Source organism: Ursus americanus, chromosome 1, assembly GCF_024610735.1.
Source record: "Ursus americanus isolate L20-20 chromosome 1, mUrsAme1.1.p, whole genome shotgun sequence".
NCBI classification, from domain to species: Eukaryota; Metazoa; Chordata; class Mammalia; order Carnivora; family Ursidae; genus Ursus; species Ursus americanus.
Window position 1 is genome coordinate 84,946,677 of NC_142127.1, and position 27,910 is coordinate 84,974,586.

At 33.3% G+C, this 27,910-nt stretch overlaps 1 protein-coding gene across 1 annotated transcript in view; it reads left to right on the forward strand.

The window, feature by feature from the left end:
* SPAG16 (sperm associated antigen 16) overlaps positions 1 to 27,910 on the forward strand; it is a 920,765-nt gene that overhangs the window by 17,463 nt on the left and 875,392 nt on the right. Inside the window, exons 5-7 of the mRNA XM_045806664.2 lie at positions 1,200 to 1,337; positions 16,868 to 16,975; positions 26,243 to 26,360. Of these exons, the coding sequence (XP_045662620.2) occupies positions 1,200 to 1,337; positions 16,868 to 16,975; positions 26,243 to 26,360 (364 nt within the window). The remainder of the gene's footprint in view (positions 1 to 1,199; positions 1,338 to 16,867; positions 16,976 to 26,242; positions 26,361 to 27,910) is intronic.

The window sequence follows — 27,910 nt, forward strand, 5'->3', positions numbered from 1 at the left end:
AACCTTGGAATCATCTTTGACCTCTTTTATTAACCAACACTTGGCAGATGATTTGTAGGAAAATCTTTATCGGCTCCACCAATAAGTTGGCTCCACCTTTACAGCATGTCCAAAAGGGACATGTTTCTCAGAATCTCTGCTGCTACCAACTTTGTTCATGCCACCATTCTCTCTCTTTTGGACTATTGCAACAGCCTCCAAACTAGTCAGCCTCTCTGATTCTACTCTTGCTCCTCTAGAGTCACTTTCTTCAAGCAGATGCCAGACTAATATATTTTTTTTAACAATAGAAGTTTCTTTTTTTCTTTTTAATTTTAGTTAACATACAGTGTAATGTTGGTTTCTGGAATAAAATTCAGTGATTCATCACTTACATGCAACAACCAATGCTCATGATAAATGCCCTCCTTAATACCCATCACCCATCTACCCATTCCCCCCACCTCCCTCCAATAGACTAATCCTTTTAAAACGAATCTGATCAGTATCACTTGTATCTCAGAGCCTTCCAGTGGCTTCAGTCTGATTCAGGTAAAATCACATTCCTCTCTCCTGCTTTCTGCTGTCTTCCTGACCCATTTCCCACCACTCTCTCCCTCTCTCCAGCTCCAGATACTCCAGATATACAGGCTTTTGGCTTTTAATTGTAGATGTCATGCACTTCCTTTTCTCAGGGTCTTAACATTTACTTTCCTGTCAACCAAGAATGCTCCTCTCCTTCATATCCCCATGACTTAGTTCCTTATTTCTTTCAGTTCTCTGCTCAAATAGCACTTTGCCAGTCATACTTTCTGTGTTCAACCTATATAAAATAGCACAAATGCCCACATCACTCTCCACTTCATTCTCTCTATCCCTCTTATTCTGCTTTATTTTACTTCATAGAACATATCACTCTCCACACTAGAATGGATGGGGACTTGGACTGTTTTGTTAATTTCACCAGCGTCTGGATTAGTGCCTGGAACAAGCGAGATGTTTGGTTATATGTACCATAATTATATTAGTACCTAGCAATTAATTATTTTTTTAAAAATTTTAAATATATATTATGAATTTTGACTTTTTAATTTACAATAGTAATACCACAACTCATTTCTATAAATATCCCCTAGGACTTAACTTTTTGAATTGTACATAAATTAAGCCAATTTAGTAGAAAGAAACAACATAAAGCCTTTTGTTTGATTTTATCCTAGGTATGAGTTAATACAGAAGGGAGTAACTGAACTTAGAGATATTGGGCATGTTCCAGATGTCTACACGCAGAATATGCTTTTAGAAAATGAGAACAAAAATTTGAAGAAAGACTTGAAACACTACAAACAGGCAGCTGAGTATGTTAATTTTTAAATGACTTTTTTTTTTTTTTTTGGACTAAATAGGAGAGTTGAATGAAGCTAACCATGGTTAATGTACCAGAGCTTTAATTCTGAATTGAATTATATTTAAATTCTAGTTGGAAAGAATGTGAAAGGCTTCGCTAGCAAATTAATTGAACAGATGATCAGAACTCTCACAATTGCAACCTAGCAGGGGTTGGAATGCAGGGAATTGTATAGGAGATGGTTAATTTGTTATGTAACACTCACTTTCTTATGGTTTTGATAATCTTTTCATGATTTGTGGAAATCTTCCCCTATGAGGATAAGCTAATTTCTAAAATAATAATAAAATTATAGAAGACAAAGAGGGTGGAAGGACCTAGTGTATTCCTAGTTAGAGGAATTTTGGTGTTTGAAAATTCCCCAAAGGAAACTGTTATTTTATAATCTGCTAACATGAATTTATGCATAGAAGAGAGACTTAACAGAAGCCAAATCTTTCTGAAATTAATGGAAGACATAGTTTTTGCCCAACAAATTTAGATAAACACTGTTCTTCTGGCAAAGACAGATATGTGAATAGTGTTGACTAGGGATGAGTCTACTCATCTAAGACAATGTTAGATGGAAAATCAATGCTTAGATATGGAGTAGAGGAAGTTCATGCTTTGTTCATTATTTTTTATTAAACATACTTAAAGAGCGGTTTTCTCTGTTAAAGAATCATATCAAACGAAAAATTAGATAAGCAGACAAACCATACAAGAACATAATATTTTTAAGATCTTTGTAAAAAAGTTTAATATAAAGCAATAAGACTTTGTATTGCGAAGTGAAGGAAAATTTTAAAACTCCTACTTTTAAAAGGTGGTGGTAAATAAAAGATAATTTGTGTGATCATTTATTCATTTATTACTTACACTTATATAAATGTTTTTGCAGTTTATACAAGTTTCATGTTATCTCTATGGGTGTGCTGTTTGACATTTTACATTTTAGAGAGAAGTGTATGATCATGGTATGATAAGTTACTAGAACCAGCATTCTCTCTATTCTCAGTTCATTTCTCGGAAGTGGTTTGCACTATTGGCCCTGATGCTCACTGTGATATTGTATAGACACCTAATGGATGCACTGGGAATTTGACACAGCAAATTTTTCAGAGTGCTGCCTGGCATACTGTTTCAGTTCCTGATCTTCTTTGAATTATTTCTTGAGTTTGCTAATTTTCTTTTGAATAGATAGAGCCTCTTTTTGCAATGATTTTTGCCATAGTGACATTAAATAATCATTGTTGATTACTGGTTGTTTATTGAATATTATATTTAATAACTATAATCAAAGCCATATAAACTATTACCTGTGCAAATTATTACCCCATAATTAAAACAGATGTTGCTCAAATGAAATCTTATTCTTATTTGTGTTTACTAAACTATCAGATTACTAAATGTATATAAAATTTGCTATATTTATTAAAATATAGTTTTAGTTTCAATGGTTATGATTATAATCTCTTAAATATATCTTATTTGATATAATTAAACTTTAACAGATTAGAAAAGGAAAATATTTATTTGCTTTAATCTACTTGACATGGAAAATTTGAAGGAAAGATGCTTGACCCTTAGTAGGTGCCTGATATTTATATCATTAAATGAATGTTAAGCACATTGTTCTCGTGACGCCTTTTGGTGAAGCATGTCTTTGGAGCCTAATTCTGTTGGATACATTTTTTAAAATGGAGAATGAAGTTTTGTAAAATATTACCAAAACTACTTCCCTCATGTTATAAGTTTGTCCTACATTGTAATATTTTATCACACAGGTTTTTCAATTTGACTTTTGAAGATATTTTTCCAATAGGGATTAGTAATAAATATGGGATTCCTTTTATAGAATTTACCATAAAGTTTTCCTTTTCAGGAGTAAGACTGTTTCTTAAAGCAAGGTAAGTGTAGATGTTAAATACTTTTCTTCTGGCAAAGACAGATATGTGAATAGTGTTGACTAGGGATGTATGTAAAAAGAGTGAGGTTTACAAATATGTTATATATTGTCCTGATTATACTGGTAGCGTTTAATGATGTATCTAGAAAAATCAGAGAAATCTTATAGCTATAAGCTTAGTATTTATCTAGAGAAAAGAGTTGCCATGAGAAGAGTATTGAACTTAAGGTTCAAATACCTAGCTTCCAATGTTCTACTACTTATTAGCTCAGTTTTCTGATTGTTAAACTGGGAGTAATTATACATAAAATTATTAACTCCTAGGGAGTGATGTGATAATTAAATGAGACAATCTATATTAAAGAGCCATGTAAATCACAAAGTGCTTTGAAAATGTCAGCTATTATTATCAATATCTCTAAAGGCTGTCATCCTTGGATTTTTTTTAATCATCATATCATTAATATTTTTGAAATTCAACAATGATGAAGCATAAAGGAAGATGTGAAAAGGGAAATATTTCACTCTGAATTTCATTTGAATTGCTATAATTAAAAAAAATGGTCCTTTTCTCTGTTGTAAGCAGTGCCTGTTTTAGAACAGAGGTTTTCCTTATCTTACTATAAGTATTGATTATTTTATCTAAAATATAGTTTTGCATATGATATATATATATGTGTGTATGGTGATGGATGTTAAGTGTACTTACTGTGATCGTTTTGCACTATATATGAATATTGGATCATTATGTACCTGAAACTGGTACAACATTGTAAATAAGTTATACCTTGATAAAAAAAGTTTTAGAAATAAATGTTTGGAAAATTTCCTTATACATAGATGTTTTTAAGGGAAAAAATCTATTTAAAAGTGTTTATAGTTACATTGAAGGTAAAAGTTTTCCTGTACCCATTCCCTTAGGCAATTATCCTTCTGATTCCTATCACCATATATTTGTTTAACTCAGTCCTGAAGTTCTTTTGAAAGAAATCATACAGTATGTACTCTTTTCTGTCTGCCTCCTTTCACTTAAGATTTTTGAGATTCATCCATAGTTTTCTAAGTATCCATAGTTAATTTTTAAATTATTGAATAGTATTGCATTATGTGAATATATCACAATTTGTCTATTCATACTTCTTTTGATGGAAATTTGGGTTGTGTCAAGATTCTGCTTTGTATATGACGCAATTATGACATTCTTGTGTAAGACTTTTTATAGACACATAATTCATTTCCCTTGGGTCATGGGGTAGTTCCATAAAAACTGCCAAACTGTTTTCTAGAGTGGTTTCCAAATTTGATAATCTTTTTTGAAAAAGAATATAACTGTCCTTATAATAAAATGCAGGCCATTTGTCATTTATCTATTTTTTCTTGTACATCTATTTGAATACTCAGTTTTACTTCTTAAAAATATTTTTTTAATACTCAATTTTAAAATTAAGTCATAGATAAATATGTGAAAACCCATTTTTTGGTAACTTTTGACCGATTATGCAACCAATTAAGATCCCACAAAAATTTATTTCTGACTTACAACTTTGTTTGTAATTTGTGACCCCTTCAGACACATTAAAGAATAGGCAAAACATTCAAATGCAATTCCTTACAAAATTACTACTATACACTTAGACATATTTTGAAACTCAACATCATGAATTTAATTCACTTTCTCATTTTCTTGACATCTACTTCAGTAATTCTTAGATTTAGAATTACTCCCGTTTTTGATATTCCCCAATGGTTTCCTAATGTTATTTTTTAAATTAAGTTTTCATTTTAATTCCAGTATGGTTAACATACAGTGTTATATTAGTTTCAGGTGTACAATATTGTGATTCAAGAGTTCTATACACCATTACTCAGTGTTCATCATAAGTGCGCTCTTAATTTTCTTTACCTATTTTACCTATCCACCCACCCACCTCCCTTCTCATATGCTTTATTTTAAATGACTACCCTCAGTTAAAGTAATTATTTTTTTCAACAAGAACATTTTTTACTTGAAGCATACTTCAGAATACATGGTTCTAAGAATGTGTGTGTGTGTGTGTGTGTGTATGTGTATGTAAAACATTCCATCCAAGAAAAATAGAATACACATTTTCTTCAAGTACACATATAAAAAGAGACATAATGAATAATCCAAATTTAAGAAGACTGAAATCTTGTCAAGTATATTTTCCAACCACAATGGTACAAAGCTAAAGATCAACAATAAAACAAAGCTGGAAAATCTACAATGTAAATATTAAATATTTAATATGTAAATATTAAAGACACTACTGCATAAGTAATGGGCCAAATAAGAAAACAAATGGCAAATCAAAATGTCTCAAAACAAAAGAAGAAGAAAACACAATATTCCAAAACCTATGGGATGCAGCAAAAGCAGATGTTAGAGCGAAATTTAGGCTATAAATGCTTGTATTAAGAGAAAAAGTACAAATTAACATTACACCACAAGGAACTAGAAAAAGATGATATTTAGCTGTAATTTAGTAGAAGAAGGAAATAACAAAGAAAATCAGAAATAAAATAGAGTCCAGAATAAATAATATCATAACATTGAAAGTAATGACCAGTTTTTCCAAAAAAATAAACAAAATTGGCAATGCTTTAAGAAAAAAAAAGAGAGAAGACTCAAAAACCAAAATGAGAAATGGAAGAGAAAACAATACACCTGATAACCACAGAAATACATAGTGTGGTAACAGATTGCTATGAACAATTATATACTAACAAATCAGGTAACTTAACATAAACATAATTCCTAAAGATGCACAAATTATCATGATTTAATCATGAATCTTGGATCCAAGAAATAGGAAATCTTAGACCAATAATAAGAATGAAAATTGAATTAGGAATCCAAAATCTCTCAGCACAGAAATGTCCAGGACCACATGGTTTGATTGGTGAATTCTACCAAACGTTAAAAAAAAATAATCTTTACCAAAATCTTAAAAATAATGGAATAGAGGAAACACATTCAAAATCATTTCATGAGGCCAGTACTGTCCTGATACCAAAGCAGGATAAAAACAATATGAGAACAAAAAAGTCTAGTTTGTCCAATATAAATATGGCTACTCCAGCTTTCTCTAGACATCCATTTGCATGATAAATATTTTTCCACTCCTTCACTTTCAATCTGCAGGTGTCTTTAGGTACAGGAACATAGGGAAAAGTATTTATTTTCTCAAATGAACTTTAATTCATGGCTCTGGTCTGCTACCTGACTTTTTGAATAATTTTTTATTTGAGTATAGTTGACACACAGTTTTATTATTTTCATGTGTGCAACATAGTGATTCAGCTTCTGTTATGCTATGCTCACCACAAATATGACTATCATCTATAACCAACTGAATCTCCCAGGCACCCCTCAATAGTTTATTTTGATATAGTCGCAATTGTCATTTTAAATGGAGAGATCTAGAATTTAAGCAACCTGCTACACATTTACAGAGTTGTTGGTTGAATGAAGACTAGAAAGCATCACTTGGGATCATCATATCTTTTACAGTTAAGGCATTGTTTCATAAGCCTTGTTTTATTTCGTAGTTGACATGCCACAATATTCACCTCAGTCTGAGGTCCACAAAAACTATGAGTTGCATTAATTAAGAACTTGTTTGCTTGATCTTGTTTTGTATCTTGACTAGTGCTTTATGTCTTCTCATAATGTAGACATTGAAAATATTCTCAATTGGATGGTTTACTCCTAAGAGCATCATTATACTTGTACTTTAACATCCTGCAGTCTGGCTTCCACCCCACCTATTCCACTTAACTGTGCATCTTATTTCATTCCTTTTTTCCTTTGGCTTCTGTGACAGCATGCTGTTCTACCTCTTCCTCTAACTCATTGACAAGCTTTTTTTTTTTTTTTTTCCTTTTTCTTACCTCTGCACTGTTAACACTCTCTAAGGCTGTGCTGTCCAATGTGATAGCCGCTAACTACATGTGGATGTTGACAGATACAACATGTGATAGTAAACTCTAGGAAGAAAAGTAACATGGTAAGGGAGACAGAGATAAATGGGGTGCAGTTTTATATAGGGTGGTGAGGAAAGTCCTGTATGATATAAGTTCCTGAAGAAACTGAGGGAGGCCATGTATAAACTTGGGAAAAGGGAATTCCAGGCAGAGGGAAAAGGAAGTACACAGAGCCTGTGGTGGGCACAGTTTGGCTTGTTAGGGGGCTAGTAAGGAGACCGTAGTGACTGAAACCAGGGTATAAGTGGTAGAACTCTATATTAGAACTTTGCTGTTTTCCCTCTGAGTTGTATGTGAGGCCAATGGATAATTTTGAAGAAAAGCATAATGTGAGCTTGTTTTTGTTGGAAAATAGACTGGATGGAGGGACACGATGGAAATATGGAATACATTATATCCTGCATAACTTTCTTGTAGGTTGACTTATCCGGTTACAGCATAATAATGAAGTTAAACAAACTTTTTCTGAAGAGTTAGATTCTTGAAAGAACAATATCTCCTGTTATCAAACTCAGCATTACAAACCCCACTCAAACTTTAATTTAGAGCAGACATTGATACCAGGTCAGGTATTGTGGAGAGCAACACAATTACATGATGCTCTACCTTTAACTAGATATAATAATACAATTATTACTCAGTTTCCTCATATGTAAGTGGGTTGATATTATCTGTCCTTGAGGGGAATCATTTTAAAGTGTTTAGCACAATGTCTGTCACATGGTGAGTGCTCAATAAAGATTAAACCAGTATTCTGTATTACAGCACCCTTTTTTCCTTTCATGACATTCACTAGTTTCTGGTTTATAAGTTTATATTTTATTTCCTTATTAATATTCTCTATACTCCTGAGAACTTGATGAAGGCAACGATTGTGCTTGACTTACCTATCATAGGATAATGAACATAATACCTGGTATACAATATATATTAAGTAGGTAGAATAGCATCATCATCATTATTGTTGTCAACTTTATTATTAGTAATAGCAGCAACACTGAATAAACACCAAAAGTAGTATTTTTTTTCCAAAAGACAGGTACTTAGCAATATATTGTTTACATATATTAACCTAATTCTGAAAAAAATATCAAGGATTTAGAAAGTAAACAAAATAGAATAATGAACCGCATGGGCCTATCAGTTTCAACACTTGACCATGTTTCTGCCATTTCATCTCTACCCCCACCCATACCCTACCCTACATCCACTAAGTATAATGTATTTATAGTTCTTTTATTGAGTTATACATAATTTTGACAAACAGATAAAGTCTTGTCACTTCTATACCCATCTTAATGTAAACATTTCTGTTTATCCAGAAATTCCTATGTCCCTTCTTAGGCATCTCTGCCCCTGCAATCAGTGTTCTGATATATCAGTTTTCTGGTATTTGATCAGTTTACCTATTTAAGAACTTCATAAATGAAATCACAGAATGTACATTTCTTTGTGTTTGACATTTTACATTCAGCATAAACTGTAAAATATATCTATGATTTTTGAATTTATCAGTTATTCCTCTTTATTGCTATGTAGTATTCTGTTGTATAGTGTATGTCACATTTTGTTTATTTTTCTATTGGATTGTTTTCAAATATGGTTCCTAATGAGTAATACTACTATGAAGATTTGTGTATAAGTCTTCTTGTGGGAATGTGTCTTCTTTCTTTTGGTTAAATCTTAGGAGTGGAATTACTGGACCAAAGGGTCAGTGTGTATTTATAAGAAATTCACAGTCCATTTTCCAACAGTTGGGGCATTTTACATTCTCAGTAGAGGTCTATGAAAGTTCTAGTTCTACATTGTCACCAACGTTGAGTGTTGTTAGTGTTTTTCATTTTAGCCATTTTAGTAATTGTATAGTAGCAGCTTGTTGTGGTTTTGATATGCATTGAAAATTGTGTGTGTGTGTGTGTGTGTGTGTGTGTGTGCGTGTGTATGTATGTACTTATTGGCTGTTCATTTCTCTTATTTTCTGTGTAAGTCCTGCCCATTTTTGGTTGGATTGTTTCTCTTACTGTTGAGTTGTAAGAGTTCTTTACATATTATGGATATAAATCTTTTGTCAGGACTTTGCGAATATTTTCTCCCTGCTTATAGCTTCACTCTTCAATTTCTTTATGGTGTCTTTGGGTGAGCAGAAGTCTTAAATTTTGATGAAGTCTAATTAATTTTTTTTAATAGTATTGCTTTCGATATTTTGTCTGAGATACTGTTGCCCACTCCTGGTCTTGGAGATATTAGTCTATGTTCTCTTCTAAAACCTTTAAAGATTAAGAATTTTTATTTCAGCCTATATCTATCACTCATTTTTGTATATGGTGTAAGGTAGGAGCTAGAGATTAATTTTCTTTTCTAAAGGAATATCCAATTGTTCTAGCACCATTCTTAAAAAAATTTCATCCATCATTGAATTTCCTTGAAATTTTTATTGAAAATCATTTGACCGTATAATTGTGGGTCTATTTCTAGACTCTATTTTGTTCCATTAATCTGTGTGTTTGTCTTTATTCTAGTATCACACTGTTGATTACTGTAGCTTTAGGTAAGTTCTTGAAGTCAGGTAGTGTTAGTTCTATAGCTTTGTTGTTCTTTAAAGATAGTTTGGCTATTCTGGGTCCTTTGTATTTCCATATAAATTTTAGAGTCACTTCGTCAATTTCTATAGAAAGGTAGGGGTTTGAGATTGAGTTGAATTTATAATATCATTTGGGAAGAGTGTGTGTGTGTGTACATATATTTACATATACATATATATTTTTAAGGATTGATGTATTCATAAATTTTAGTCTTCTATTTCATGGTATATCCCTCCATTTATTTAGATTATCCTTAATTTAATACTATGTATTTATGAAGGAGCTTGAAATTTATACCTTTCCATCTAATTATCTAATGTATATATTTTGTTGTTATTTTGTGAGCTTTATATAATGGGAGTATCTTGTGCTCAACATAACCCCAGGGCCTACCTCTGATGAGTAGGAGGGGCTTAAGTGAATGTGTGTTATTAACATTTTGGCTTTTTAATTAAGCTTTTAATAATTTTTAGAGTAATTAATTGATGATTTTGCCCCTTTTATACCATCCCTTTGGAGTAGGCATCATTTTCCCTTTATAATTGAATTTTTAACAATTTTCCATAAAGTTAAGTATTGCCTCATTTAGAGTATTGTTGTCCTTTGCTGGGCTTCTACATTAAAGAAATATAATCAGACCAGAAAAGTTTTATTGAGTGTACTGAAGGTTTGACAGAAAATAAAAACTGACTAGGATTGCTAATTAGAAGATGAAAATGTACCATTTTAAAAATAATGAATTTTTTAAATCTTCTGCCAGAAAGTATGGACATAAAGACTAAAATTAAAAAGCAATTAATATTGAGGAAAATTTAGGTGTTTTCCTAAGCAGCCCTAACTTCACTTACAAAATTAACTTTTGTAGAAGGTCAAAGAGTATCCAGCTTTTCTGAAGACCCATTTAATTTAATGACTTTCAGAAACAAACACTGTGGAAATAAAGATAATAATGAGGCCCATAAAATTTTATGGTTTAGTGTTTAGGTAATTGCTTGTTAAATTAAGAAGGTATTTTTTTCTGGACATGGGTATATCCCTCTCTTTTTTGGTTAAGTATATAAGGAAAGTTTTCCTTGAATATGATTGAACCCATTTTGGCTATCCAACAGTTATTCCAATATTAATATTAATGAGTTAAATGAATTCATTTTAACCAGTTGAAACAGTGAAATAATTGGTGATTGTGTAAGACTGTCACCAGAAGTTACTTTGATTTTTGTTTGTGCATGAGAAAAATACATGACAAAGATGGCCTACTTTGGTGCAAATAAGCAAGAAAATATTTGTATGCTTCCTTTTGCCAAATCATAAAATAACCCAATAAATCTATTATAAAGTGGTTACGTAGGGGCGCCTGGGTGGCACAGCGGTTAAGCGTCTGCCTTTGGCTCAGAGCGTGATCCCAGCGTTATGGGATCAAGCCCCACATCAGGCTCCTCTGCTGTGAGCCTGCTTCTTCCTCTCCCACTCCCCCTGCTTGTGTTCCCTCTTTCGCTGACTGTCTCTATCTCTGTCAAATAAATAAATAAAATCTTTAAAAAAAAAAATAAAGTGGTTACGTAAAATACTTAGCTAAAACTTTTCAGTTAACAAAATTATTTTACTGGGGGCATTCATTTATAAATAATTTTTAAGAGCACACTATTAAATCACATTCATATTTTGAAACATGGAGTTTTGGGGACAGTGCTTGTATAATATAAAAATATGAGTATTTTAATATTTTATACTTTAATTGCAGATTTTGGTATGTTGGTTTTCTGAAGTGGGGAAATTAGTCATTCTGCCATCTCATTAAGAAAAAGCATGTAGGAAGTATGTTCTTTATGATAAACAAATCTAAATTGAATGCTTCGTTGAATAACTTTTACTTCATTGTACTTAAGTAGAATCTCTGGTGTCTTAGTAGGTTTGTTTTTAAATCACGAAGATGCTGTATTAATAAAAAATATTGTATAGTTTAAAATGTTAATTGCTTATATGAATATTGTAAATTTTATTTTTTAGTACAAGTTTTATTTTCTTTTTATTAATCATATGGGCAGCAGGAAGGTCGTAACAGAAGCATCACCATGAAATGAATCTAAATTGTTTTACTGAGTAGACTTCATTTGTGCAAATAGCAAGTCCCTGAAAACCAATTTAATGGTCAGATTGAAGTATTAAGGTCTAATACTTCAATCAATTCCTATGCTTTCTTTCCTGGGATAAGTACAAATAGGCCTGTAAACGTATATTTAAAGAGGGAGCTGATGCACTGCTGCACATTTGTAGTTCTGCTTAAGAAACTTTGCGACATTATTTTTCTAAGTTTTTTTTTTAACCTATTATGGATTTACATTTCAGATAAGAGAAAACATTAGCTCATTTATATAACTCATCAAGTTGTTGAAAGTAAGACAGCTTTAGTAGACTCAAAATAGATGTTCATAGAAGTTTAAATACTTTTATAAAGTTTTACAGTGTTACTAATAAGCATGTATCCTGATATTTTTGTCCATTAGAGGATATTTATCTACTGGCATGCCCCCTATTTTAGGTAAATAAATCAAGCTGTTAGAGAAATTGAGTATATCTGTTTTAGAGAAATTGAATATATCTGTTCTGCTATGCTAAATAATAGTGATGTGATGATAACAGTAACATTTATTGAGTATTTTTATGTGCAAGAAGGTATGTAAACCACTTTAAAAATGAATGAGAATTCTGGTGGTATTCTTGTGTTTTCACAACAAAATATCAACTCAGCCTCTTATCTTTTTAAATCACTCTACTTAAAGTCTGTCTTCCTCTTCACTCACTATTCATTAGGCACATGGTGGCAGAGGGATTCCCTCATTTTTGGCCCATCTTCATTAGGGTTAAGACCTGGACAGAATACATTGTTTGTTCATCTCGTAATTGGCATATTCCTCAGATGATTTTTCAAGAGTGAATATTTCAGGCAACCATTTCTTGTACCTTCAAATTTGTTGCCTTGAAATGAAATTGAGGGTTAGATGGTGGTAGTAGCCTTTGAGGATTGTGACCTGTTGTTTATATACTTGTGATAAAAACTACAACTTTTTTATTATTAAAATTGTTTTTATTATAAACTTGATATGTTATCATTTCCTGTCTGGAAGGATATCTATGTACATTTTCAGCCTTAAAGGATTCAATTGAATGTCTGCTGCTTAGACAAATGTGCTATATTAGTCTTTTTAATAATGAGGAACTACAACTAAATACATATATTCAGAATACACTAAAAAAATGGAATATTGAGTGTTGAAGATTTAGGCTTTGTTCACATTTCCAAAGAGATATAACTTGGGCTTTCCTTTTTTAAAAAAAGTGCAACATTGGCAGTAAAATAAAGAACATGTCCAAAAAAAGTTCACGTTAAAAAATGCAGGAGGTTTGACTATTTGAGGAGACCGGAAGAAAGAAACTTGGAAGAATGGATGAGACATTTTCACCATATGCCGCATGGGGCTTGATCTTGCAGTAAGAAGTCTCACTGATCACAATATGCCCCATCAGGGGTCTGAAAACCTAACCTCATCCTGTTTCTTTGGCAGCATTCCAATCCTCGGGGATTGCTTTGACATAGCTCTTCATGCAGAAATATATATTTTTTGCACTTATTTTTATGTGAATTTGTATTTTGAAATTCTGTGATACAGAGAAGCAGATTTATTCCACTGTGACCTCTTATGTGATGTAAGCACCTGAATTCAGTGCACGCATTTTTCAGAATATGGGTGTCTCAATGCAGTAGCACTTTGTCAGTTAACTAAGACTGTTACATAGCTACTTTTTCATTATAATTATATTTTACATTATTATGTTGAAACTAATATATTGTGGACGTAGGTGAAACATTCCCATTAACTTTTTACCCGCAGCCTAGGCTTAGAAAGAATACCCTTGTTTGTTTTCTATCAGGGGTATGCAGAAGGTATATCCAGTTGAAGAATGCTTCTGTATTACAACACCGATACAGAAGAAACTTTCTCATCAAGTTACCAATTATTCTACTAATATGATCTACAGGTGGTACATATTTCTCATGTGCATTACCAGAATAAAATCTGGGTTTCCCGGAACATATATGCTTTCTTTTTCACAATTATCAGAACTAAGTAACCCAATACATTGTATTTTAACCATATATTCAAGCAAATTCAGAATTAAATTTTGTATGTCTTTTCCTTTATAATTATTTTGAATTATCCTGTTTTAAGTATGTCAACTTTGTAAACAAACTCGTTTTGGAAGTAGATGGATTATAAATTATTTTGGCAGCATATATTTAATTTCCTTTTACTTCAGTGAATTGTGAATGAATATTTTTGAAGCTATAGGTAGTGGCCATTCATCTCCCAACCCCATAGGCACTATGTTGCTTAGAATCCTTCAATGTGAATTATAATGGAATCTTTTTTTTTTAAATTATCTTTAGAATTGTTCAGTACTGTATTTGAACTGATTACTTTTTTTTGGAAAGGAATAAGGAGTGATTTAAAAAAAGTTTTTATTTAAATTCCAGTCAGCTAACGTACAGTATAATGTTAGTTTTCAGGTCTACAATACAGTGATTCAGCACTTCCATACAACTTCTGGTTCTCATCACGACAAATGCGCTCCTTAATTCCTGTCACCTATTTAACCCATCCCCTCACCCATCTCTTGTCTGGTAATCATCTGTTTGATCTTTATAGTTAAGAGTCTCTCTTTTTTTCCCTTTGCTCCTTTGTTTTATTTCTTAGAGTCCACATGTGATTGAAATCATATGGTATTTTGTCTTTCTCTATTTCACCTAACATGATATTCTCTAGCTCCATCCATGTTGTTGCAAATGGTAAGATTTCATTCTTTTTTTTTTTTTTAGGGCTGAGTAATATTCCATTGCATATATGTATCACATTGTCTGTAACCATTCATCAATAAATGGATGTTTGGGCTGTTTCCATAATTTGACTATCGTAGATAATGCTGCTATATAAACATCACGGGGCATGTGTCCCTTTCAATTAGTGTTTTGTATTCATTAGGTAAATACCTAATAGTCCAATTGATGGATTGTAGGGTAGTTCTATTTTTAACTTTTTGAGGTTCTCCATATTGTTTTACAGAGTGGCTGCTCCAGTTTGCATTCCCACCAACAGTACAAGAGGGTTCCCCTTTCTCCATATCCTTGCCAACACCTGTTGTTTCTTATATTGTTGATTTTAGCCATTCTGACAGATGTGAAGTGATATCTCAGTGTAGTTTTGGTTCACGTTGCCCTGATGATCAGTGATGTTGAGAATCTTTTCTTGTGTCTGTTGGCCATCTGTGTATCTTCTTTGGAAAAATGTCTATTCATGTCTTCTGCCCATTTTTTAACTGGATTATTAGTTTCTTGGGTGTTGAGTTGTATAAATTCTTTATATATTTTGGATACTAATTTATCAGATGTATCATTTGCAAATATCTTCTCCCATTCTGAAGATTGCCTTTTAGTTTTTTTTTTTAAAGATTTTATTTATTTATTTGACAGAGATAGAGACAGCCAGCGAGAGAGGGAACACAAGCAGGGGGAGTGGGAGAGGAAGAAGCAGGCTCATAGCAGAAGAGCCTGATGTGGGGCTTGATCCCATAACGCTGGGATCACGCCCTGAGCCGAAGGCAGACGCTTAACTACTGTGCCACCCAGGCGCCCCCTGCCTTTTAGTTTTGTTGATTGTTTCCTTCACTGTGCAGAAGCTTTTTATTTTGATGAAGTCCCTATAGTTTATTTTTGCTTTTGTTTCCCTTGCCTCAGGAGACATATCTAGAAAAAAGTCACTATGGCCAATGTCAAAGAGGTTACTGCCTGTGTTCTCCTCTAGGATTTTTATGATTTCAGGTTTCACTTTTAAGCCTTTCATCCATTTTGAATTTATTTTTGTGTATGGTGTAAGAAAGTGGTCCAGTTTCATTCTTTTGCACGTTGCTGTCAACTTTTCCCAGCACCGTTTGTTAAAGAGACGGTCTCTTTCCCATTGGATATTCTTTCCTGCATTGTGGAAGATTAATTGACCATTTGGTTGTCGGTTCATTTCTGAGGTTTCTATTCTCTTTCATTGATCTGTGTGTCTATTTTTGTGCCAGTACCATAGTTCGGATTACAACAGCTTTGTAATATAAGAAGTCCAGAATTGTGATGCCTCCAGCTTTGCTTTTCTTTTTCAAGGTTGCTTTGGCTATTTGTTTTCTTTTGTGGTTCTATATAAGTTTTAGGATTGTTTATTCTAGCTCTGTGACAAATGCTATTGGTATTTTGATGGGTATTGTATTAAATGTGTAGATTGCTTTGGTAGACATTTTAATACTTGTTCTTCCAATCCATGAACGCATGGAATGTCTTTCCATTTCTTTGTGTCATCTTCAGTTTCTTTCATCAGTGTTTTATGGTTTTCAGAGTACAGATCTTTCACCTCTTTGGTTAGGTTTATTCCTAAGTATCTTATGGTTTTAGTGCAATTGTAAATGAGATTGATTCCTTAATTTGTTTTTCTGCTGCTTCATTATTGGTGTATACAAATGCAACAAATTTCTGTACGTTGATTTTGTATCCTGTGACTTTACTGAATTCATCTACTGGTTCTAGCAGTTTTTTGGTGGAGTCTTTGGGGTTTTTTATCTAGAATATTATGTCATCTGCAAATATTGAAAATTTGACTTCTTCCCTGCCGATTCGAGTGCCTTTTATTTCTTTTTGTTTTCTGATTGCTGTGGCTAGGACTTAAAATACAATGTTGAATAAAAGTGGTGAGAGTGGACACCCGGTCTTGTTCCTTACCACATACGAAAAGCTCTCAGTTTTTTCCCAATTTGGTTGATATTAGCTGTGGATTTTTCATATATGACCTTTATTATGTTGAGTTACGTTCCCTTTAAACATACTTTGTTAAGGGTTTTTATCATGAATAGATGTTGTACTTTGTCAAATGCTTTTCTGGAATTAGCAGTGATTTTTAAAATTATTATTTTCAGCAAGGCTAGAGAAGATCTGCTGAAAACTCAAAAAGAACGTGATTTTCACCGAATGCACCATAAGCGAATAGTCCAGGAAAAAAACAAATTAATTAATGACCTCAAAGGGTAAGCTGCTAATATTTGTTGCCATATTTATTAAAGAGTTATTTAATTAATGTTAAGTAACTTGGCTATGGCAGAAGGTTTGAGGTAAAATAATCATTCAACATTTATTGAGTATTTACTGTATGCCAGACTATACTATGTGTTTGAAATACAAAGATAAGTAAGTTTAGGCCCTTGCTGTCAAGGTTCCCAGAGACTACTAGGATGTGTGATAGGGGAGGAGTTAAACTGAAATATTCTGCATTGTTGCTGTGCCAACTAAGGGTGGTCACCCTAACCGGACTGGGAACTGAGAGGGTTTCAGGGACCTATTTCTAGAGGAATTCTGAAGTATAAGTTAACAGAGGGAGAGGGAGCAGGGTGTTCTGGACAGGCAGTATATACTGTGCCAAGGCACCAAGTCATGAAGGAATATGGCATATTCACCATATTGTATGCATAGAGAATAATTGCAAAGGCTGCTTGACAAGGGTGAGGTGGAGGGGGTGTATGTACCGAATGACCTTGGATTTATGCAAAGGTTTTTAGAAATCATTTAAAAAATATTACTCAGTTTGATTTTTCCTCCTCCCTTCCTCTCCTACTTCCAAATTGAAGAAAGAAACTACCCCTCAAAATAAAACAAAAACCAAGAAAATAATTTATAATCCTTAACGAAAATTTTCCTTTATTTGTTCTAGGGCAGTGCTGTCCAATAGAACTTTCTGTGATGTTGTAAATATTCTATATGTGTACTGTCTAATACAATAGCTACTAAGTCACATGTGCTGTTAAACACTGGCCATGTGACTAGCATAACTAAGGGATAAGATTTCTAATTTTATTTATTTATTTATTTATTTATTTAAGATTTTATTTATTTGACAGAAAGAGCACAAGTAGGGGGAATGGCAGGCAGAGAGAGAGGGAGAAGCAGGCTCCCCGCTGAGCAGAGAGCCCAACGTGGGACTTGATCCCAAGACTCTGGGATCATGACCTGAGCGGAAAGCAAATGCGTAACTGACTGTGCAAGCTAGGCACCCCATTTCTAATTTTATTTAATTAAGTTTAAATTTAAAAAGCCACATTTAGCTATAGCTACTGTATGGGACAACACAGTTTAGGGATGGTAATGACAGTTGCTTTTTCTGTAGGTGATTATGGTTATTGTGGCTATTATGATTTCTAAATTATAGCAGTTCCATGAAGCTTCAGAATCAATGTACTTAAACTTAATAAATTGTAGAAACTGGAGTTTTTCTTACTTTTCTTAAATTAAGTGTCTGTAGGAATAAAGCACCATTTAGAGGGACATTGCATTAACTTAAAAAAAAGGATCTTGAGAATGTTTATTCTTTGACATTAACCAGTTCTTTTGGTCTAATATTTTGGTTTGCATTTTTTGGTTCATAAAATTGTTCTCAGTCCAGAGAAATTCAGAAGAAATGTTCAAAATGATTTGTTACCCTTTTAACTTAAACAGTAACTGAGAAGTAGTACAGTATAATGGAAGGACCTTGGATTTTGGTGTCTTGTAAACATTGGAAGCCTGGCTTCACCACTTAACCTTTAGATGTCCACTGTGTTTTGTTTCTTATCCTTAACAATGTTGATAATATATTTTGGATCAATATGTATAAATACTTGATACAGTACATTGAACATAATACATGGTAATTTTTTTGCATATACCATAACATGGAAAGTGTATGTTGAATATATACTACTTTATCTAGATTTCCCTTTTGCATTTTTATACAGGTCTTTCAGAACTGTATATTGTATTTTGTTTTAAAACACATGATTTAGGGGCGCCTGGTTCCCTGCTCGGCGAGAAGCCTGCTTCTCCCTCTCACACACCCCTTGCTTATGTTCTCTCTCTCGCTGTCTCTCTTTGTCAAATAAATAAAATCTTAAAAAAAAAATACATTCTTTAAATTTGGGAATTGTTCTACACTCAGGACACTATAGGGGCCTGTGGTTCCTACTGGTCATGTAGAAGTCCTTTAAAGGTTGCTAAGCTTTTTGTTTCCTTTTTTTTTAAAGATTTTATTTATTTATTAGAGAGAGACAGCCAGTGACAGAGGGAACACAAGCAGGGGGAGTGGGAGAGGAAGAAGCAGGCTCCCAGCGGAAGAGCCTGATGTGGGGCTCGATCCTAGGACTTTGGGATCACGCCCTGAGCTGAAGGCAGACGCTTAACGACTGAGCCACCCAGGCGCCCCAGCTAAGCTTTTTCTTGTCCAAAGATAAATAATAGGGTGAGCCACCCATTTACCCAGATGAAAAGCCCAGAGGTATTTTAATAGTTTGTGTGTGTATGCACACACACATACAGTAAGTGAGTTTGAATCACAGCACATTCTTTCATGGAAAAGATCACAGGTTTGACTCTATTCCCACTATCTGTGCTAATTCAAACAGGTTTCAGTACTTCAGTTACTTGGGTACAAAACAGTTTAAGAACACGTTTGTATCCAGTTGTGGCAGCTGAAATATGATGATTGTTCACTGTTGCTGCTTGGGTATTCTACTCTTTAGTAAATTGTTTGAGTTTTTTAAATTGTTTTTTTTTTTCTTGCGTCTCTAGCCCATGTTTAAAAATGTATCATACTTGTTAAATTTCCTAGTATGTTTAAAGGGAATGCTATTGTAATTCATTTCATGTAAAAATTCAGCATTTTCGGATTATAATTTTTGTAATCTTTAGGGGTCCTGATGAAGAAATCCACGTTACACTGTAATATAATTAACATTCGTGTATTCAGCTAGCCTTTATTTCCACATTTAATCATTAAGAATAATGTCTCCATTTAACCATTTGACTGAATCACTTGTGTTTCTAAGGACCTAAAACAAAGTTTCAATGATATCATCAGAGTCACAAAAAAACTAGAGATGAAGTTAATCACTGGTGAACACCTTGTCTGATAGTTATACCATTGCATAATAAATCAAGTATAAGGAAAGAGTGGTTTTCATGCGAGGCTAAATTAGAGTCTAAGTTCTCTATGTTAATATTTTACCCAAATATTTCAGTTATATATCTATATTCCTTTCACTGTAAACTACAAAACATCAGTCTTAATTTTTTCTGTAAATTGTTTAAATAAGTGAATACTTAGTTGATTTTACCTATCAGCTTTATAGTAGTTCTCATTTAACATGAGTATCTTATGAATTTACTTATTTTCAGAATTATCAATATCAAAAGTTAGAACTTATAAGCAGATGAATTATGAGCTACTTATGGAACTTACAAAACAGACACACTCTTTCAGACTGACTAAACAGAAGGTTTTTGTTTGTTTCAAGTTTTTATTTTAATTCTAGTTAGTTAACATATAGTGTGATATTGGTTTTAGGAGTAGAATTTAGTGATTCATCACTTATATATAACACCCAGTGCTCATCACAACAAGCGTCCTCCTTAATATCCATCATCCATTTAGCCTAACTCCCCTCCAGCAAATGTCAGTTTGTTTTCTATAGTTAAGAGTCTCTTATGGTTTCCTCCCTCTCTCTTTTTTCCCCCTTCCCCTATGTTCATCTGTTCTGTTTCTTAAATTCCATATGAATGAAGTCCTATGGTATTTGTCCTTCTCTGATTGACTTATTTTGCTTAGCATAATACACTCCAGTTCCATCCACGTTGTTGCAAATGTCAAGATTTCATTCTTTTTGAGGCTGAGTGATATTCCATTTGTGTGCGTTTGTGTGTTGTGCGCGCGCACACAACACATCTTTATCCATTCACCAGTTGATGAACATTTGGGCTCTTTCCATAATTTGGCTGTTGTTGATGGTGCTGCTATAAACATCGGGGTGCATGTGCCCCTTAGAATCAGTATTTTTGTATCCTTTAGGTAAATATCTAGTAGTGTAATTGCTAGGTCATAAGGTAGTTCTATTTTTAACTTTTTGAGGAACCTCCATACTGTTTTCCAGAATGGCTGCACCAGTTTGCATTTGCACCATCAGTGTAAGAGGGTTCATGTTTCTCTGTATCCTTGCCAACAGAAGTTTTTTTTGAATATTTTTTCCTTGTTATATTCTAGTGGTGTTCTACATGATGCTAATTCTTGGGATAGAGTATTATCAAGTCATAGCCCATGAATGAATTAGATGGTAAAATTAGTAAATACAGGAAAAATTGTTCCATCAATAATAACAATCCTTCCTTTGTCCACAAATTACAGTACACATTGTTTTGTGTATATAACTCTGTACCTGAATATGAGTTTATAAAATATAATATTCATGGAAGTGTGTGGTAAAGAGCAAAGTGTATATATGTTAAGCACATTAAAAGGAATGGGGGATAGAACTGTACATACTACTTACATTCTTGTCTTATTACTCTCTCATGCTTTGCTGAATATGGTTGAATTTTAATACACATTATATATATATCAAATGTGTATGTAACTTTAGTTTAGCTTAGGTTTTATTGCTTTCAGCAGTGAGGTATAATAATAAATTATGTTAAGATAAATATGACTTTACAAATCAATGACTTTTATACTTTCATGAAAATACTGTGCAAAACAAGGACTCATTTTATTTTTTTAAAGATTTTTTTTTTTTATTTGAGAGAGAGCCATACAAGTGGGGGAGGAGAGGAAAGGGATTGGGGGAGGACGAACAGACTCCCTGATGAGCATAGAGCCTGACTTGGAGCTCCATTCCAGGATGCCGAGATCATGACCTGAGTCGAAGTCAGGCTTAACTGACTGAACCACCCAGGTGTCCTCTTATTTTTTTTAATAGAAAAACATTTAAAATTATTTGTATGTTCTTCTGCTTGCAGCCATGTCAGAGTAACTGGTATAGAACTAGCTTTCCAGCTGGTAATAGATGAGCTCTTCAACTGTAATGAACTACAAAGCTGAATAAAATTTTTGGCAGCTGTTTTTTTCTGATGTTAGAAAATTGGCAGAGTAGGACTGTGATGCTTAAGAGAAGGGAACCATTCAACGTGAGCGGCATGATCACCTCAGGTTTTGGCCCAGAAGTACTATTCAGACAATAGTGTAACAAAGTAGAACATAGAGCACAGTAGTCTTGATTAACTGATGAGGCAGAGATCTGATCTCAGGGATGCCAAGGGAACTGGAATTTGTGGGATAGGATACACAAAAGGTGGGAGGTGCATGAAAGGGATTTAAGAAATATTTGTAGTAGTTCCCTTTAATCTTTGACCAAGTACTAAGTTGTGGAATAGCGAGAGAATGATGCTGCTCGGAAACTGGGAACTAAATGGAGATTTCAGAGTTTGCAGATAAAGGAGTTCTGACCCGCTACAGTGGAGGAACCTCATTCAGTTAAGACCGTTGATAAACCTGGGTGACTCGGTCAGTTAAGTGTCTGTCTTCAGCTCAGGTCATGATCCCAGGGTCTTGGGATCGAGCCCCACATCAGGCTCCCCGCTCGGTGGGGAGCCTGCTTCTCCCTCTACCCCACCCCACTCATACTCTCTTTCTCTCACTCTCTCCAATAAATAAACACAATCTTAAAAAAAAAAAAAGAATCTTGATAAACCATGGCATAGGAGCAGAGCTATTCTAGCCCTAGAGAAGGAACTACTTTAAACTTGCCTTAATAAAAGATTAAAAGTAAGCTTTGAAAACTGCTCATCAGTAAATTAACTGTCTGCCAGAACAAAACTTTAAAGGAAGAGAACAAAGTTCAGATAAATATATGTCCAACATATGATAATATATATAACATATATAGAAGCAGGAAAATGTGTCCCACATCCAGGAAAAAGTAGAAATAGACCCAGAAATGACAGAAATAATGGAATTAGTAGATGAAGACTTTAAAACAGCTCTTATGAAATATTTAGAATTTTAAAGAAAATAATATAATGAGTGAACAGTTGGGAAATAGCAGAAGTGAAATGGGAACTATAAACAGAACCAAATAGAAGTTCTCAAACTGAAAAACGTATTTGCAACAAAAAATTCACTAAGGAAAGAAGCTGAAAAGAGTTTACAGAACCTCAGACCAAAAAAAAAAAAAAAAAAAAGACTAAAAAAATTAACAGAATTGTGCCTGTGAGGCAATTTCAAGTAGTCTATCCTATGTCAGAAGAAGATATTGGAGTGACTTTCTCAACTTTGACTTTCTGAACTCCAGCTGCCTCATATATCACTTAAAATTATTTATTCAAGGAATCTGGGATTGATCATTGGGTAGGTACATGGACCAAATAAGCCCACTTTGAGCCAGACCTTAGCCATGATGCTACTTATTCTCTGGCCTCTGTAAATCCCTTTCTAACGTAGGGGCTGTGATATGTCACTCTGGGTTTGTGGATATTAATAATAACTTCTTAAAATATCTTTTCCCAGTACATAGTCACACAAGTAAATGGTATAGGTAATTTTGTGGAAGAATGGGGGTTGTCATCACAGTGTATAATTGCTGTGGTGTTATAGAGTTTCTTTTCTACTCTTTGTCAGTAGGGCAACTCAAGACATTTTCACTTTTCTGAGTGTTAGCCTATCACTTTTTCTAAGTTTCTAAGAGTCACCTCAGCAGTGACTTTTATTTTATTTTATTTTTATTTAATTTATTTAATTAATTTATTTAATTTATAAATAAATTATATTTATTTTATTTATTATTTTATTACGTCTACTAGAGTACTTGTTTCAGTACTTGTAAAATCCAGCATCTTAAGTAAATTATTGTTTATCCAGTCTTAGGTTATAGCCCTTTTTAGCATCTCAAAATCTAGTCTCTGGGGTGCTTTTTGGTTCTTGCTCATATATGATTAATTCTTACAGCAGTTTGGATGTATATTTTCTTTTCTCCCTTACCAAACCATTAGCTAGGCAGTTAGGAGAGAGGTAGGGCCGACTTCAGGAGAGCATCATTTACCTTTTGGGGAAGATACCTCTACTGCAGTTTGCAGCACAGCTAAGGTGTTAGCTCTCTCTAGGGAAAGAGAGCCACCTCTGCATGCCTACCGGCCTAAAGAGAAAGGATACAGAAACAACATCTCAGGGTCATCCTGAGAATCAGAGAAAAAAAGGCCATTTCAATAAGATAAAAAAGAGTCAATTTATCAGGACATCATAATATGCATGCCTTTAATATAAGAGCTTCAAAATATATGAAGCAAAATCTGATAAAACATAAAAATAGATATTTCTACAGTTACAATTGGAGATTTTAGCATTCCTCTTTTAGCAATTATTAGAAAAATAGGCAAAAAGTCTCTTAAGTCTATAGAATAAGGCATCAATTAATTGAATGTAATTGACATTTCTTGAATTCTACTTTGGACTTTTCATGTGCACAAAATAGGTTGTATGCTCAGCCATAAAACAAGTCTCTATATATTTCAAAGAATTGATGTCATACAAAATACATTCTCTGACCACAACCAAATTAAATTAAAAATCAATGACAAAAAGCTCTCTGGAAAATTCCCAAATATTTGGCAATTAAGTAACATAGTTCTAAGTAGTCCATGAGTCAAAGAAGGAAGTGAGAAAGTATTTCGATATGAATGGCTGAAGATGCAGCATATTAAAAATAGTGGGATGCAGCCAAAGCAGTGCTTAAGATAAAATTGATAGTTTAATTTTTTTATTTTTTTAAATTGATAGTTTTAAATGTTTATATTAGAGAAGAAAATTTTATGCTAATAATATAATCTTGTACCTTAGATGCTCAAAAAAAAACCCCAATTAAATGCAGAGAAAGAAAAAGAAATAATAAAAAGATCAGAAACCAATAAGCTAGCAAAGGGATAAAGAAAAATGAACAAATATACAAAAATAAATGAAATCATATGTTGGTTTGAAAACATAATAAAACTGATTAAGTTGATAATAAAATTGACAAGACTAGATAGACTAATCACCAAATGTTGCCAGAGAGGTAGAGTAACCAAGGCTGTCATATATTGCTGTTGGAAGTATAAATTAGAACCCAGCAATTCAACTCCTAGGTATTTTTTCTAAGAGAAAGAGAACCAAAAAATATCTTCTATGACTTTGTGTAAGAATGTTCATAGTAACCTTATTCATAATGGCCCCAAGTTAAAAACAAATCAGTTCTTCATCAGCAGAATTTTTGAATAAACACATGGTAGAATATACATACAAGGGAATATGACTCACAATAAAAAGAAATGAGTTACTGATATACACAACAGCCTGGAAGAATCTAAAAAACATGCTGAGTGAAAGAAGTCAGTTTCTGGCCTCATGGAATGAATTTGGAAGTTTTCCTTCCTTTTCTATTTTTTGTAATAGTTTGAGAAGAATAGGTATTAACTTTTCTTGAAATGTTTAGGAGAATTTGCCTAGGAAGCCATCTGTCCTGGGCTTTTGCTTTTTGGGAGTTTTTTGATTATTGATTCAGTTTCTTTGCTGGTTATCAGTATGTTCAAATTTTCTACTTCTTCCTGTTTCAGTTTTCACAGTTTGTTTCTAGGAATTTATCCATTTCTTCCAGGTTATCCAATTTGTTGGCATATAGTTTTTCATAATCTCTTAAAATTGTTTGTATTTCTGTGATGTTGGTTGTTACATAAGAGAACATATTCTGTGATTCCAAATATATGAAGTTCTAGAATCTCCTGAGGCATTAGAAATGCTCTATATTTTGATAATAATGTGGACTACCTGGGCATGCATATTTCTGAAAACTCTGAACTATAACATTTAAGCTCTGTATGTTTTATTCCAGGTAAATTACACTTAAGTAAAAAAGGTAAAAAAAAATATATTTTGAAGGCATTTTCAAATAAAACAGTTTCTTAAAGGTGCTTATATGTTGAGTTGAATTATTTCTCCCATAAGATAATGAAATATTTTTATACTTAATTTTCTTAATACAAGTTAATCAAACTTGTTTTCAAGACCATCCTTTATTTTGATGTGAATGACACTCTTTCTGTTTAATCTTCCATTGTTTGCAGCCGTTGTCTTTTTGACAATTGTTTCTGAATTGATTAAAGAAACTGCAAGTTTTTCTCGCAGTGAATAGCAATCTCACTACGTGCTTGAATATAACAAAACTGTTGGTAGGAAATAGAAAACTAGTTAACTCAAAAGAAATCTGTCTTCCTCGTTTCTACCATGTTTAGGGAAGTAGCATACCAGGTAGTATTTCTGGCAATTCTTGGCTTATTATGTTGACCTTTATATGGTTATTCATTTTTATTTGACTGCAAAAAGAGAGAGGAGAGAGAGAAGGGTTTAGATGTTAGATGGAAATCACTGATTTAACTCAATTACCCTTTAAGATGCCCTTTATTTTTCATAGGTTAAAGTTACATTATGCATCGTATGAACCAGCTATCAGGGTGTTACATGAGAAGCATCACGCGTTACTGAAGCAGAAAATGCTGACCTCTCTGGAAAGAGACAGAGCAGTTGGGCAGGTAAAGAGGCCATCAAAACCACCTGAAATGATTTTAACCATTTATTTTTTAATAATATAAGTAGAAATATTGGTTTTATTTCTGAGATAAATCTTGAAAGGTTTTCAACAGTTATGTTGTAAAAGATTCATTTGGAAATATTCATAAAAATTATTTTGTTTATTTTAAACCTATAAAGATTATTACAAAGCTAAACATTTAATTACAACATAAATTTATAGGAGATATAAAGTATAGTTAGAGGAAAAAACTCAGCCATTGAGGTCAAACTTGGGTTTATTTATTTATTTTTATGGGCTTTTGTTGTTGTTTGGGGTTTTCTTTAGATTTTATTTATTTACTTGTCAGAGGGAGAGAAAGAGAGAGCACAAGTAGGGGGGAACAGCAGGCAGAGGAAGAAACAGGCTCCCTGCTGAGCAAGGAGCTTGATGTGAGTTTCGATCCCAGGACCCTGGGATCATGACCTGAGTAAAGACAGACACTTAACAGACTGAGCCACCAAGGTATCCCCAAACTTGGGTTTAAATGCTAACTTTGACACCTGTAAACATGGGCCTTAACCACTTTGAACTCAGATTTCTCATATATAAAGTATAGCCACATTGATCTGCCTTTTTTTAATATTGTGAAACTTATATGGAATTTACCCCCATATGAATATTTGACTCCTCTAGTTTTGGACTCAATTTCCATAATTTCTACTGTCAACACCCTTTTCCATTCTTCCTGGGGGTTTTTGCATGGGCCTGGGACAGTGATGAGGAACTTCTGGTATATAATTCAAGAAAGGTAAAACAAAATGTTTATGGGCCACTTAAAAAGTATCTAACAGTTTGTTAGAAAATATAAAAGTGCAACTATGCTTAACATTCTTTTATTGTTTTCTGTAAATTTTCATTTTTGGCCAAACTTTCAGAAACTACAATAGCTTGCATGATGGTTTTATTCTTCCTTGAATGATTTTAGTGTTAAGACATGCTTTAATCAAGTTGTATTTTGCCCATTTTTGAGTGTAATTCTTAGCTACTAAAATGCTAAACATTACTTGTGTTCATGCTTCTTTGTGCTTGAATTTTAATTTTGTATTCTTGAATGTCTGAATTGTATTATTGGTAATATTGCATAAAAGGAGTTTAATAAAAATTTACACTTTTATGGCATTATATGACAAACCTTCAGAATTTCATCTCCTTGCTCCTTTTCATCTAACCCCTCTCCCCAGTATCCCAACAAAAGACACAACTCTTGGAGTACTTCGTGCTAGATTTAGGTTGTGTCTGCTTCTTATCCTGCCACAGACCCTGCTTAGACTTTTGCTATCCATCTTATTCTCTTTATTCCCTGGTCACATACTTATCTCACTATTATCCTTCTCCAGGGAGGAATCCATCTGTGATCTGGCCATATATTCCCAAAAGATCATGTATACTTTGACACCTCTGACAGACCACACAGACTGAGATTCACTATTCAAGGACACTAGGGTCGGGGCGCCTGGGTGGCTCAGTCCTTAAGCGTCTGCCTTCAGCTCAGGGCGTGATCCTGGCGTT